Here is a 16,127-nt window from a genome sequence, read left to right as displayed (position 1 = left end):
AACAAAAGATTTTGTGGTCTAATGAGCTAAGAAATCGATTAACATTATATCATAAACCATACGGTCAACATTCAAGCTCAAATTTGATAAAGAATTACTGACAAAAGTTCTGTAATGCATCTTTAAGAATTTTTCTATTTTCAGTTAACTATTTATTTTTTGGTATGGGCTACCTGTTAACTAATCCATACAACGTGATAAATTGCACAGCGTACTAAGGATGATGTCTTTGTGCTTGCCATTTCAAATGACAGACAGGTGCCAGACTATTTTGCTCCTTTGTGTGAACATTCACGTCATTTCCCACTGTTACCTTGTTGTTTTTGTTGTACAGAGAATTGGCAGATACAGATGAAGCCAAATATATTGTGTGACGATGGGGCAATCATGCGCGCTTCAATCGTGCCTCTGCGGAGGGTCGCAGTGAATGTGAATTGAGGCAAACTAAAACTGACCTTGTGCACGTTTTGTAAGTTGTTGCTAGATGGCGCTAGTAAGTCATGCTTGGGCCGGTTTCTTAGAACTAATGCAATGATCGAGTTTGTATCCCACTACCATACTTTACCTGAAATTCAAATGTGAACATTCCGTTCCTATATCGGCAGTCCGTTTTTTCTGTAATATTCTGGCGTTTCGTGATTTGTGCTCATGCTGTGATTTGTGCTCAAAAGTTTACATTCAGATAAAAAACTAGAGGCTTTTATTGGGTTGCATTTTATCTTTGCTCTGAGCGTTTTTCATCCTGGTCATACTATTACCCTATCGATGGTGATAAGGCAGGCCAATTTAAATTCAAATGCAACGGGAGGTGTGCTCATTACTACGACCCCATATTGTACCGCTTGGGAGCGGAATGAATGGCTGTTTTAGGGGAACGGAGCCGACACGTTGGACAGGGGCGAAGAAATACAGACTGTAGGTAACTATAAATGACTCTCTGGATATAGCAGTAAGACTGTGAAAATGTAATTTGTTTACAGATTAACATTAGTGAGTTTTATATATTATAGCCTACAGAATAATATTAATGACAGCTAACTTTTACTGTTCCATAGAATGCTGTGCAAGAGGCAACCAACAAATGCAAGGAAAACCTTGTGCTTAGACAATTAATTAAATGCAATACAATTGCATCTATGCATGCTCATTTCTGTACCGTAAAAAAAAAGACTTCTGGTGGATGCAAACAGAAGTACACCTTGGCACGAAAGGAGGAGTTTTAAATAATCTCATGTGTTTAAGCTCTGCAGAGCTTCCCAGCTATTTGAGTAGCGCTGCAGTGGTCCACAGAAATTTCCATGCAATCTATTTGGCTCCATCTGTAGATACTATATCACATTGTTTTTTATGCTATTGTAAGTAAGATGGGCTTCTAACTGGTGCATTGTCACCTGTTCCCCTCCTCTGCTCCTCTCCTCAGGAGGGGTTGCACTTTGTTTGCCAATATGACAGAATAAACATTTATTACAGATTGCCCATTTAACTGAATGAAAGACAAAAAAATAAAGCAAGTTTAAAGTTCAAGTTTTGACATGAATGGATTTCAACAGGCTACCTTTCCTGAAATGACTGATAATATGATTATTAGGTTATGGACGGGGCATGTGCTCAGAGTTGGCATGTTAATTCCACTGACAGAACCTTGTAGTGTGCCTGTATTGTTGGATTTGTGGTAGCTATACTCAATGTATTGCATTTATAAAAATGATCACCAGTTGAAAGTTTATAAGAATACTATATTGAGTATAGTACAAACCGAACCGTGACCCGAAAATCGAGGTATGAACTGAACTGTGGCTTTCGTAAACCGTTACACCCCTACTTTAATTGTATACTTGCATTATCAATCAACAATCTCGGAAACCCTCACCCTGTTGAAGACGGGCAGCATCATGTACAGCTTCTCCTCCTGCTCCTTCTGGGTCATGTGTCGGGGTGGGTGGCAGAGCTCGGAGAAGAGGCGGCGCAGGTGCATCAGGCCCAGCGCGTTGTCCTGGGGACTGCACTCCTCCTGCCGTGGCCGGCCCATGATCCTCTTCACCATGTTCATCTTGAGCGGCTTCGTCAGGCCAAAGCCAGCCCTGGGAAGGGGAGAGAATGATATTCGGATATTATCCACTTACTAGTCTTTGGCCTTGCTGTGTAGAAGGTAGAGAACATGCTTCATCATCATACTGTGGTCTAAGATGATCTTAGATTACAATACATGCCGAAAAATACTATTGTACACAATTTGATCTAATCCTCACACTAAATAGTAGATTCGGCCTATATGACTAGAACCTGGAAATGGCCACGCGCTATTCATTCGTCTCAACCCCAAGACACCAAGATAAGGCGTTATGAATGTTTGATACCACTTAAGGGCAGTTCCTTGTAAAAGGAACCATGAGGTTCAAAATGTGAAATTCATCGGAGCATATCACATTGGGCGCCAAATTAAAGCTAAGAGTATATATTTATGGGAAATGAAATCAGAAATAAATTTCTCAACCATATTCGACCATAACAACAGCGATAAGAAAAGGCTTTGACTTGTGGTCAAACAAATGGGAAAGTGTCTAAGAAAACATCTTCTAGAAAAAGCATCACACTTCATTAATGTTCAAGTATAGATCACGGTCAACTAATATCAACACTTATATTTCTTTTTGAGGAAATAATTTGGCTTCTGTAAATTTAAGAATCATTGCCCAGTCTTTTTACATTTATACAGCGGAAACACACTAAAACTCAATACAATTATAAAACAACACATACAAAAATACAACATAGTAAAATACAGAAATCAATACATAATATAAGAGCACAATATTATGTTCTATCAAGAGAAACATCATTCACCAACGGTAGTCAATCAACACCTAAATTGCCTTGACAACCAACTGTAATGTAGTGCAGGAGTGAGGTGTACCAAAACTAAAAGCGGATTTACCCAATTCGGTGTAGACCCAAGGAACATCAAGAGTTAACCAACCCTGAGAACAAGTTTGGTAACTGATGCTACTTCAATGATGAGGTGAGGTAAGATGGGAGCTTATGCAGTAGGGCTTTGCACACAAATAGGGAGTAATGGTGCACTGTATGGGACTTTAACAAAGATCCAAGGTCCCCACGGTATTCATCGGTCAGGTGACAGTTTGCTAACAAGTACCTAAAAAGCCTGCAGAGGTCTGGAAAAAGATCTTGTGGACAGATAAGATTAATCTTATCATGTACCAAAGTCATTGCAAGGGGAACGTTCGGAGAAAAAAGGATCTGCCCAAAATTTACAGCATACAACCTCATCTGTGAAACATAGTGAAGGGGGTGTTAGGTTTGGGAATATATAGCTGCCATTAGAACTGGCTCACTTGTCTTTATTGATGATTGTAATTGCTGATGGCAGCAGCAGAATGTATTCTGAAGTGTACAGAAACATCTTGTCTGCTCAAGCCTCCAAATTCATCGGATGGTGCTTCATCATACGTAAGACAATGACCAAAAACATACTGCCATAGCAACTAGGGATTTTTTCAGGGGCAAAAGTGGAAAGGTCTTGACTGGCCAAGTCAATCTTCACATTTAAATCCAATTGAACATGCATTTCATTTCCTGATAAGACTTTAGGCAAAAATACCTCAAAACAAACAACTGAAGAGATACCCAGCGTCTGGTGGGGTCAATGGGTCGCAGACTTCAGGCAGTTATTGCATGCAAAGGATTGTCGACCAAATACTAAACATGAGTGCTTAATTTGGACATTTCATAAATCTGTCCCATTACTTTTGGGGACCCTGAAATAGGGGTACTATGTATAAAAAGTGGTGTAATTTCTGAATGGTTAAAACAATATGTATACAAATACCATCAAATAAAAGCTGAAAATCTATTCTTTAACCTTATAGTAATTGTTTGATTTCAAACTAACCCAAACCCAAACTTTTGGAGTGTAGAGCCAAAAGAAGAAAAAAAAAATCACTATCTTCACTTCACTATCCCATTACTTACGCACTGTATTTCTTTTTTAGTCAGTCACAATTTTGATCTCGGCTTCCTGTTCTGAATTTAGGGCATAGAATGCAAAGATAGTGGTTCTTTGTTATTGAGGTTTTAGCCTAGTAAATACACTGAATAGAGAAAAAGTTAACTTCTGCTTCAGATATATTTCTATTTTCATGTGTCTTCTATGTTTCCAATATGTAAAATACATTAAACATACACAAAACATCACACAACACTTCTTGCCCCCTGTATAAGTAGCCTGTGTTTCCTCTGAGTACTGAGTACTGTGTACGCTTATTAATGTTAATGTTTTAACTGTGGTAAAATAAACAAACTTTTATTTTTCAGAAAACTAAGATAAATAGGCTACTGCCCATGAAAATGGACAATCCTTAAATGGTATGAACAAGAAGCTCTGAATCCAACATTGAGGCTCTAGTGCCCCAGACACTTTTGATGAAACCATTTTTTGTTTTTGTTTTAAACACATCTGAAGCCAATTTAAAGCAATAGCACTGAACTGCACATTGAACACTCCACACTTGGCTGAGCTGGACTGCGGAAGCTTGCAGTTAAGCAGGACTGATGGTTTACTTTGAATCTTCTCTGAAAGGAGTAGCTACCAGGACAGTAAAGACATTGACTACCATACAGTGCAGAATCCCTTCTTCCCTCTGGAGGAAGTGTGCAGATTATTCCCACTTCATGGTCTTTAACACTAGCTCTGTAGCATTTAAGAGCCTGCTGTTCAGTTTGCAGTCTGTCCTGGCACACTCCTATCAACTTTTGTTACATAGCCTTGACTGTACGTGCTTTTGTTAGTGATTATGTAGGCAGCTAATCCCATTATTGTGAGGGAAATCAGAATCAGAATTATTTTATTTGGCCAAGTATATTTGCACATACGGGAAATTGACTTGGTGAGGCTGGTGCATGTGACAGAAGAAACAATTTACAAAAAACAATATATAAGCAAAATATGAACAAAAAATTTACAAAATAGCAATAATAAATGTGTGTGTGTGTGTGTGTGTGTGACATGGTGGGGTGGGGGGGGGGGGAGTCCCAAAGTCAGTGAGAGGCAGGGAGCTTGTTTGTGAGCCCCACTGCCATGGGGAAAAAACTGTTCATGTGGCGTGAGGTTTTGGTCTTGATAGATCGAAACCTTTTGCCGGATGGAAGTCTATAGAAGAGGTGGTGACCAGGATGGGAAGGATCAGCGATGATCTTTCCTGCTCTCTTACTGGTCCGTCTCCAGCTGGGCTCCAAAAGTATTGGAAAATACATCATACAAAACAAATCCTATTGTCAAAATAAAGCACTCATGTTGGTATTTGGTCGTCAATCCTTTGCATGCAATAACTGCCTGAAGTCTGCAACCCATTGACCCCACCTCACCCCACCTGCTGGGTATATTCTCTTGTGATGCTCTGCCAGGCCTGTACTGCAGCAATCTTCAGTTGTTGTTTGTTTGGAGGTCTTTTTGCCTTAAGTTCCCTCTTCAGCAAATGAAATGCATGTTCAATTGGATTTAAATCTGGAGATTGACTTGGCCACTCTAGAACTTTCTACTTTTTGGCCCTGGAAAAGGTTGCTATGGCAGTATGTTTGGGGTCATTGTCTTGCTGTATGATGAAGCGCCGTCCAATGAGATTGGAAGCATTGCACGTACTTTAGCAGACAAAATGTTTCTGTACACTTCGGAATTCCTTCTGCTGCTGCCATCAGCAGTTACATCATCAAGGAAGTCAAGTGAGCCAGTTCCAGTTGCAGCCATACACGCCCAATAATGGCTTCCTCCGATGTGACGGAACACACCTGACTAACCAGAAGCACCTTTCAAGCCAATTTTCCAACACAACTGGTTCTCTGAAATAGGGGGACTATGTATAAAAAGGGTTATCATTTCTGAGTGGTGAAACCAATATGTACACAAATGCCATCAAACAAAAGCTGACACTCTCTACTTTAACCTGATAGTAATTGTTTGATTGGAGTGTAGAGCTAAAAGAAGATACAATGATGCACTGTCCCATTACTTATGCAGGGCACTGTATAAGTTGATAAAATCATACACTATAGCCATAATGAGAATGTATATTATAATAAGTGTTAATATTATATTTCTACCTTCTTAAGTAAAGTGTTTTTTTTTCATTTTCAAATGGAATTGTTAGAAGTAGTCCTCGGGTATAGAGTTGTATAGTTTGTTCAAGTTTGCTGTCAGAGGTTTCTGTTTGGCATACGTTTGAAAGTGAAACATTTAGTCCTAGGGTCATTCTGTTACCATGGAATTGTCAAGAATAAAGAAGAGAACAGCCTGTCTTGAATCTTGTTCTATTGCACTCTCAAATTTACTGTTATAATCTGCAAGCCTGTTGACAAAATCTGAAGCTCCCATTTTCTTTACACGTTTGAAATACCCTGTACACTTAAATCTAGCATAATACTGCTATTTGGACCAAGGCCCACTGTAACAACCATGACAATTAGACGAAGACCAGTTAAAATGTGAACAAACAAAACGCAGACCACACTTTGAGTCTACCTTCCGGCGCCGGTAGAGCTGGCTGCCTGTTTCAGCAGCTCTGTCTTTTTTAGTTATTTATAGTAGTTTATAGTCGTTTTTATACTGTTTATACTCATGGGGACTGTTTTTATTCCTGGTGGATTTGCATGCTGCGGGACCGCTACTGTTTACTTTCGAGAACAGCTGATCGCCTTGGCTCAGCTGGCAATGGTTGTTGGCGAGCGTCCCACAGTACCGGAGGAAATAAGGAGACGGCATAAGGAAGCAGAGAGCGGGTGAAGCGACGGATGAAGAAAAGGAGATATATACCGTATCTTCCTGCTATCATCATGGGCAACGTGAGATCTCTGAGCAATAAGTTGGAGGAGTTTACGGCACTGGCGAGAGGACAGAGGGAATACCGTGAATGCAGGCTTATGTGTTTTACAGAGACATGGCTGCAGGAGGTTATTCCCGACACAAACACCACCATTGAGGGCTTTCAGACAGTGCGAGAGGACAGGATTCACCATCAGTGTGGCAAAAAGCAAGGTGGAGGAGTTGCTGTATTTGTCAACAACAGATGGTGCAATCCTGGCCATATTCACGTGAAGGAAAGTGTTTGTAGCCCGGACATCAAACTTTTGGCCGTAGGACTTCGCCCATATTATTTGCCACGTGAGTTCTCACATGTTATTGTTGTGGTTGCATAGATCCCCCTCTGCCGATGTGGAGGCAGCGTGTGAGACTTTGCATGCTGTTATCACGAGACTACAGACCCAGCACCCCAGTGCATTCATTGCAATCTCCACGGATTTTAACCATTTCACCCTGACAAAAACACTAGACCTGTTATATGCTAATGTGAAGGACGCCTACATCTCTACAGCACTCATCCCTCCCCCCACCCGGGCAGATCGGAGCACAACCTAGTCCACCTCAAGCCCATGTATGAGCCTCTAGTCCAGCAGCACTCTGTGACCACTAGGACTGTGAAGAGATGGACACAGGAGGCTGATGATGCTCTGCAGGACTGTTTTGAGACAACGGACTGAGAAGTTCTCTGTGAGTCACATGGGGAGGACATTGATGGTCTTTCACATTGCATCTCAGACTACATTAACTTCTATGTGGAGAACACTGTACCTACTAGGAGGGTGCAGTGTGTTCCCAACAACAAGCCTTGGATTACAAGTGACCTAAAGGCCCTCCTCAACAACAAGAAGACAGCCTGGACAGGGCCAACGAGCTGAACCAGTTCTTCAACAAGTTTGACTCGGGGGCTCATTCTCTCCCTCCCCCTAGCTCCACCAACGACTCCCCACTCCGTCCTCCTTCTCCTTCTCCTCCCCCCAGCTCTTCCAGCCCTGCTCAGCTACCGGACCAAACCCCTCTCCCCTCCCCCTGCCCTGTCTGGACCAATTCTGTCATTCACACCTCTCACCTACCCCTTTGTCCCATCCAGTACCCATCCTCCTCCAGCCCCACCATTTCCTCACTTTACAACTCTTCAGTGCCCCCCATTATTCTGACCCTCGAAACACTGCCATAGCCAACGACCCCCCCCCCCCCCCCCCCATCACCCCCCGCTCCAGTGTCTTCATCAATACGGCTCAGGTGAAGAGAGAGCTGGGGAAACTCCGCACCAGGAAGGCTGCGGGCCCTGATGGTGTGAGCCCAAGGGTGCTCAAAGTCTGCATGGACCAGCTGTGTGGAATACTCCAGTACCTCTTTAACCTGAGCCTCAGTCTGGAAAAGGTCCCATCAATGTGGAAAACATCTTGCCTGGTACCGGTACCAAAGAAAAGGAACCCTTTGAATGCCTATAGACCGGTAGCCTTGACATCCCACATCAGGAAGACCATGGAAAGACTGGTGCTAGCACACTTGAGGCCCCTGTTGAAGACATCCTTGGACCTCCTGCAGTTTGCCTACCAGGCAAAGACATTGGTGTGGATAATGCCATCATCTACCTGCTACACAGAGCTCACTCCCATTTAGATAAGGCTGGCAGCACTGTGAGGGTAATGTTTTTTTACTTCTCCAGTGCATTTAACACCATACAGCCCTTATTACTTGCAGATAAGCTGCTGAGAATGCAGGTGGACTCCCCCATTGTTTCCTGGATTATGAACAACTGACCAACAGGCCACAGTTTTATGACTGCAGAGAGTGTGTCGGACTGGGTGGTGAGCAGCACTGGCTCCCCCCAGGGGGCAGTTCTGGCTCCCTTCCTCTTCACCCTCTATACCTTGGACTTCAGGCACAACACAGATACTTGTCACCTGCAGAAGCTCTCGGACGATTCTGCTATTGTGGGATGTGTCAGTGGAGGCCAGGAGACCAAGTACCGAGGACTGGTGGACACTTTTGTTGAGTGGTATGAGCAGAACTGCCTGCTACTCAACATCAGCAAGACAAAGGAGATGGTGGTAGACTTTAGGAGGACTAGGGTCCCGCTGTCTCCTGTTTCCATCCAGGGAGAGGACGTGGAGGTGGTCCAGAGCTATAAGTACCTGGGGGTGCACCTGGACAATAAACTGGACTGAACTGGTAACACAGATGTCCTGTACAAGAGGGGCTATAGCCGGCTTTATTTCCTGAGGAGGCTCAGGTCCTTTGGCGTGTGCAGAACCAGTCAGTTGTGGCCAGTGCAGTGCTGTACACGGAGGTATGCTGGAGGGGCAGCATCAAGGAAGGTGACACCAAGAGGCTGAATAAGCTTATTAGGAAAGCTGGTTCTGTCCTCGGTGTCACTCTGGACAATACAGATTTTCCATTGTATTTTATTTTGTTGCACTTTATTTTGTTGTTGTTGTTTGTGATGTGAGCTGCTGTAACACCTTATTTCCCCTCAGGGATCAATAAAGTACCTACCTGTCTATCTATCTATCTATCTATCTAAGATCAACCATCTAAAACGTACAAACTTAATTTTCCTTAAACTAGCTGTTGCATCCCCATACAGCAAAGTGCCCTGGAACAGTTTGTGTTGTGCTATCCCAAACAACTGTTTGTGTTGTGTTATTTGTGTTGTATTCACTCTGACAAAAAAAAGTACTGTGGTGCATCTTGACCACATGAGTTGAGAGACTAGAAAGACCAGTACGCAGAGACCAAGACCAGACCATTACGCAGTGTGTTGAAACCATGACGTAATCAAGACCAAGCCCACAATATCAAGACTCCATCACATGCAATTGCAATGTGATCACTGATGATAAATAAAGTTTTAGTGGGTTCACTCAGGGCAAATCTTTGTTTGAAATACACAAATTGCAACTTTCACATAGATCTCCATTGAAGTAAATGGAAACTGTACACAGAGGTTAGGCTAAAGCCATAAAAATGCTTTGTAGGTGGGAGTTTGGTCTAAGGTTAGGCTACACTATACAAGACCGGAGTGGGTCAGGTCCCATATTTATGACGCTCCATTGGCTGAGATCTGTTGTTTTACTGCAAGAGAGAACAATGCAACTCTCAGCAACGTTCCTATTTCTAACCAATAGCTCTGCTTGTCTGAGATAAACAGAGTCTTTACTAAGCCTATTTATTTGAGGACAACAAAATAGTACCAGGGCCTGCAAAATGTGATAAGAAGTAGTTGACGAACATGATGTTAAAGATTATTAATAAAGCGATGACAATGTTTATAGTCGATGACTCAGTAGGGTACCAAACTGGTTTGGAAAGAAGCCTAAAGAGGCTACGTCTGGTGTTTGTGTTCATGTCTAAGCCAGAAAACGGCTCATATCCTGACAAGCAGCAACATGAAAACTGAACTTTCATAGGCTGACCTGGAATGTTTTTACTGGATGTGATAGGGACATTCAATGACTCCATTGTTTATCATGACAATTTACTAAAACCATATGTCTAGATAAGCAGCAGGGAGTACAAGAAAAGGCCACTTAAGGACAAGTTCAAAAGCCAAATCACTCAGTAGAGCAACAACTGGGTTATGGCTGCCTCATAACATGAAAATATACATGACATAAACGTGTGCCGAGACCCACATATTTTCACAAATCTCCTCTGTTAACAAAGCAAGATCAAGGGAACACTGCACAGCCCCAAATTCCTAACTATCAAAAAGGTCTATTCTCAGCACATTGCAGCAAAATCTGGTATTTCCACGACCAATATCCTTCCCCTTCTGCCTAAACAAGAGCATCATCGCTTTGGCGCTATACTCCAAAATGACTCGTCCCATTTCATAATGCAAACAAGGTCACATCATAGCATCAATTCCAACCAAACAGTGGTTTCATAAGTAAACAAAATTCTCTGTTGGGCGTTGGACACAGAAATCACAACACCACACAAGGTCCACATACTGACACACATTTTGCAGAGCAAGCACACCAGCAGGGTTATACAACCAACAAGTTGTAGGCCTCGTCATGCCATCAGCAGAAAAGACGGCTACATCTGTTGGGGTGAAACAGATCCTAAAACAAAGAAGAACCACAGACAACCAGACGATACTGAAAAGACCAGACCAGCAACACTTTGTTTGGAGAGGAGAAACCCGAGGCCAAAAGCAGAAGCGGTTTCCTGGCTAAAAATATCCACCTCGATGTACTAGGTTCCTGAGTTATTGTTGAAGCCTCCCAGGCAGACAATAGACATAATGTGACTTGTGGAAACCACTTTGTTAAAGCCTTGTAATTGTTATGAGGGTCTCAATGGATCTTTGCTAGCTTTTGAAAGTGATACATAGCCTGGATAGAAGCATATATCAGATATTCTTTATGGCTGCAGTTTACGTATTGGGAAAACATATGGAGAACATTTTGGAATGAAAGTGAAGGGAGAGACACCAAATCTGACCCCCTTCTTGAGATCCCTTCTCCCGACGGGCCAGATGGCTATTGTGAATTCACTCGCTTTGATTTTGAGTGGCTCTTAGAATGTTGTTTGAATACTCATTTGTCAGTTGACTGAAACTGATAAGATGTCTGATTGGTTCTTTGTTATAAACAACTTCATTTAAATACTGATGGTTGAAAGACAGGTATAAAAAATATCTGTGTCTTTGTTTCCTGGTCAGTGGTCTCAGCTGTTGTCTGTGAGTACTCTATATGGACCATGTGGTTACTACTGTCAAGCTACTGCATGCTCTACTGTCATCTACAATAAGTATAGGCTAGGTCTGTATGCCAACTTCTGCTTGAACGACTAGAATATTACCAATATAGCCTGTGATGATAACAATACAACTGTGCACGTATTTGTCAAAGGCAAGATTCACACAATACCATCATTGAGGAATTACTTACATTTTTACATTCAAGTAATTTAGTAGAAGCTCAAATCCAGAGCGATATACAGTGAGTAAATAAGGCCACGCAAACTTGATTAATTGTTTAACAAATTTCATTTATAGAAAAGTGAGGCAAGTGAGCTAAAAAACAACAACAAAAAAACGATCAAAGTCTACCAAGTGTACGAATATCCAGCTTCGATGGATAAACATCAATTGTTTATCAATCTTGTCATTGTTTATCATGAATAAACAATAACAAGACTGTGGCTTTAATGAAAATGCTGCTATTTAAACATCGGCCATGTTTGACCTGAAACCTATAAAGCATATTCATGTGTAGCCAAATTGTGAAATAAGTTGTACTTCTGTCTTTCCTAAAATACAACACTGCCCCTTTAAGACCTCAGTCAGACTTCAGCCAACCAGTGTGTCTTGCCTTCAACGCTGTAAGCTAGCTGAGCTACAAAATATGAAATCTGTAGTTTTTGGTTTTGTTAATCAAATTTGTAAGGCCTTAAGCAAGTGAAACAATAGTACATGACAATCATCGCAACCAACTTTCGATAAGCATACTGTAGTAGCAGCCACAGTGCTAGAGAAAGGGATGGAAATAATTGTTTAGTTTTTTGGTTTAATTGATCTAGAGATGACATTTAAATTAGTGGTTATTGCAAACATTTTCAGGATTGCTAATCCACAGTCAACTGTACCAGCCTGGAGGAGAACTATAAAATCCATGTCCTGAATTAAGAGGCTTTGTTGTTCACTCCATGAAAATACAATCAACAGCAAAATACAAATCAATCAATTCTGTAAAATGAAATCAATTGACAATGTCCAACAGTGTCACTCATTATGTAAGCCAACGACTTGGTCCAGGAATAGGCTTAAGAATAGGAAGTGAACAAGACAAAAGAGTTGTTGGAAAGTTGACTCCTCAACCAAGTGTAGCTCAGCTTTTTTGCCCTCCAGTCTTTTCACAGCATTCTCTTAGAGGGACGCCAGCTTCAATGAGTGTCTGAAATAGCAGAGTTAGCACAAACTCCTTTGAGATGAAGGCAGTGCCCTGGAAAACACTCTTCAAAGGCTTGTTTGGTTCCTCTGGAGTACATTCAGTGATGTAATCACACAAAGCAGTCACTTCTCTGACAGTTCAGGGGTTGGTAGAGGCTGGGAACACCGCAAAAAAATAACTGGTGACAAAATATGTAAATTCAGAACAGACTTGCTGGGTGTCAACAATGGAGGAGATATTTCAACCCAAGCAATTGGTCAGGTTGAGTAAACAGCACCTTTACAATAAGCAGCTATGATAATCCTTTTGGGGTTAATAACTCATTAAGATTAACCCTACATTACAGACATCTCAAATGCAGGTAGGAACAAATAATACAGCTCCTTGCTGCTAAATATAGCATCCAGTCCTTTAACTCGCCGATGTGTATAACACATGTACACTTGTAAGAGCCAGTACAGGAAATCATCTCATGCCAAATAAGTCAGGACTCAATCAGAGATGACAGGTCCCTCATTGGAAGTCAAGAAGGCCTGGGGTGTCACACTACATCCAGTCTGACTTCCATCATAATCATGTTTCTATCAACACATTAACATTCCACGTCATGTACCTGAGGCAGCCACACACGCCTAACCTACTTCATAGAAACCATAAATATTATCCCTTTAGGCATAAACAGTTATGACATTTGAATCTGTGGGCCTGAATACAATCTTAGATGGAGCATATGGACTCACACCTGCATTATCACTATAGAGAAATACTTTAATATTAAGCTAATGATTTAACACTAGAGTGCCTTTGCCTGTTTTCACACTTTGCCTTTTTTTTATAATTTAATAACTTTGCCACTGTGAAAGCAACATCCCCCCCTTCCCAGATTTTCCCTCAATAATTGTTTTGTTTTTTTACATGTTAGAATTTTAAAATCACACTTTTGGAGTGAAATATTTTATAATTATTTTATAGTCATTGCTGCCACCAAAGCGTGTTACATCATAAAATCACCTGTGTGTGTGTGTGTGTGTGTGTGTGTAAAGGTGCATAGCCCATTGAAAGGAGGAGGGCACAATATTGTGTGCAATATAATCAACAAATTACTTGTATGTATAGACTTAATTGTATACGGGCAGTTCCAGGTAAAAGGATCCATGAGGACCAAAACATAAAATACATCAGAGCATATCAAATTGGGTGTCAGAGGAAAGTTAAGAGTCTATACTTTGGGGAAATGATGCCATCCTCTACTACTGCTCCCTTTCCATTCCCCGCCCTTTTCCTCACCAGAACAGGAGCGTTTGAACACCCTCTGTCCAGTGTGCCTGCTCTACATGGACAGGACGGCATCATTCACTAGTTGTTCGCCTGCTTTGCGAACCCTGCCAGGGGTAAGGTGTTGTCTACACAACAACAATTGTTGAGGCTTACAATTCTAGGGGATAGCAGCCTCCTGTGGCAGCGTCCTGGGCCCTGTTCAAGGGTGTCTCAGTTTCTGAGATATGTGCTGCTGCCAGCTGGGTTTCTCCTAATACCTTTCAAAAGTTCTACAGCCTGGACGTGACTGTGCCTTCCATGGCGCATACCGTCCTTAGCACTGGTTTGGAGACTGCGTAATGTAGAAGGGGTACAGCATTGTATCCGTACAGGTTTCCAGTTGCACCAGGCAATCGGGGCGTTTTATAGGATCCCATAGTGAGTGGTCGAAACGAGTCGACTGAAAGAGAACTAAAAGTTACAACAGTAACCCAGGTTTTCGGAAGGAGATGTGGGAGACCCCTCACCTCATTGCCCCTCTCACACTGAGCTCATGAACAATGGTTGGATAAAATGGCGTCACTTGCAAGCATCACCAGCCTGTACCAGGCGTGATTCAATGAAAGGTACGTGTCCCATAGTGGGGGGTATCCCTCATCTCCTTCAGAGAACCTGGGCATTTGTAGCCTTTAGTTGTGGGTCTAAGAAAGCACTTAATCATGATTAATACCGTACATTAATAACAACATTCTACCTAATTATTATTATTATTATTATTATATTATAAACCCACCTCCCCCCGAAATGGACTTGCAGTGTTGGACATTAGCTCTTGTGTTTCTGCATGCACACGCATTTCGACGAGGTAGGCACCAGAGACAGAAAGGCAAAACTCTGAGTCTCTCCCCTAGAACACCCCTGGCAGTAAGAACATGTTTATATGCAAACCGAGTGTCAGATAGGACACTTAATTTTAGAAAGTGCTTTTTCTGGACCAAAGCAGCATTCGTAAATGAAATATTTTTTTCAAGAGATCTCATTCCCTGATCACTACCGATTAAACATAGTCATTACAGCCATTATGAAGCTTTTAGAAAGCACAAATGTTATATACTGGACCTTTAACAAAAACAGCACTTTACCTGACTTGCTTTTCAAAGTGAGCTGGAAGTGTACTGCTTTTGTGCTCTTTTAGGAAGCAATGGTTTCCCAATTGCTGATCAAAAATTTGATGAAACCCATAACTTACAAAGAATATCAGCTAACAAATGCGCACTCGGCTATGCACTTTATTCTCAAAATAAATTAATCAATGACTTGTCCCACGACCCCTCGTGCTTGTCAATGCAACGGAATTCTAACGTGATGCACTCTGCCTGGAACAAAACCACTGACTCACAGCTGGCAAAGGTAGATCTTTGTTTTGGTTTGTTGTATAGAAAGGGGTTGATATTATATTGACACGGTCACAATTCCAACATTTGAGGGAAAACGTTGATCTGTTTAAAGAAAGATAGTGTGTGGCTGTGAAGAATACAGATGCAGAAATATGTTGCCAAATACACTATGCATTAAATATGGTTCTGCAGGATGGAGGTTAGTGTTAAGTAATGTGTTTATTCCTACTCTTATTTGTCTAAGCCTGTCTCCAAGAAAAAGCCTGAGCCTTTTTTAGAGCTCTGACGGTTACACAGTGACCATTGATTATAACTATGAATATGAAAAAATAAAACAACCGTCAAAACCAGATTTTAGAATTTTTTAATTGTAATTTTCATATACTTTACCCAAAAGCAGGACACTCCTGAAACGAACGATTATTAGCAATTATTTTGCTACCTTACCTGTCTATCAATCAATCAAGTCTCCCTCTCCTCCCAAAGAGAGGCCATTTTGAGGCATTTAGCCTGTTTAACATTTTGACCTAACAGTTCCAAATGTAAAGCCTTTTTTTATTTTCATTTTGTATTATTATATAATCTTTTTATTCATTTATTCATATTCTCGTATCTACTTTTCCGATATCATCTTTCATCATCTCTTTACAGCAATATCCTCAAAATATTAACAGTGTGCAAGAAAATATGAGTTAT

General features: G+C 41.4%; 1 protein-coding gene across 1 annotated transcript in view; it reads right to left on the bottom strand.

The window, feature by feature from the left end:
• wdfy3 (WD repeat and FYVE domain containing 3) overlaps window positions 1-2,077 on the bottom strand; it is a 116,525-nt gene extending 114,448 nt beyond the window's left edge. The window contains exon 1 of the mRNA XM_083674199.1: window positions 1,871-2,077. Within this exon, the coding sequence (XP_083530325.1) occupies window positions 1,871-2,050 (180 nt within the window). The 5' untranslated portion in view covers window positions 2,051-2,077. The remainder of the gene's footprint in view (window positions 1-1,870) is intronic.
• Between the last annotated feature and the right edge of the window lie 14,050 nt (window positions 2,078-16,127).

Source organism: Argentina silus (genome assembly GCF_951799395.1).
Source record: "Argentina silus genome assembly, chromosome: 7".
In the NCBI taxonomy this organism is placed as follows: domain Eukaryota; kingdom Metazoa; phylum Chordata; class Actinopteri; order Argentiniformes; family Argentinidae; genus Argentina; species Argentina silus.
Note: the sequence above shows the minus strand (reverse complement) of the source record. Positions and strands in the feature narration are given on the sequence as shown.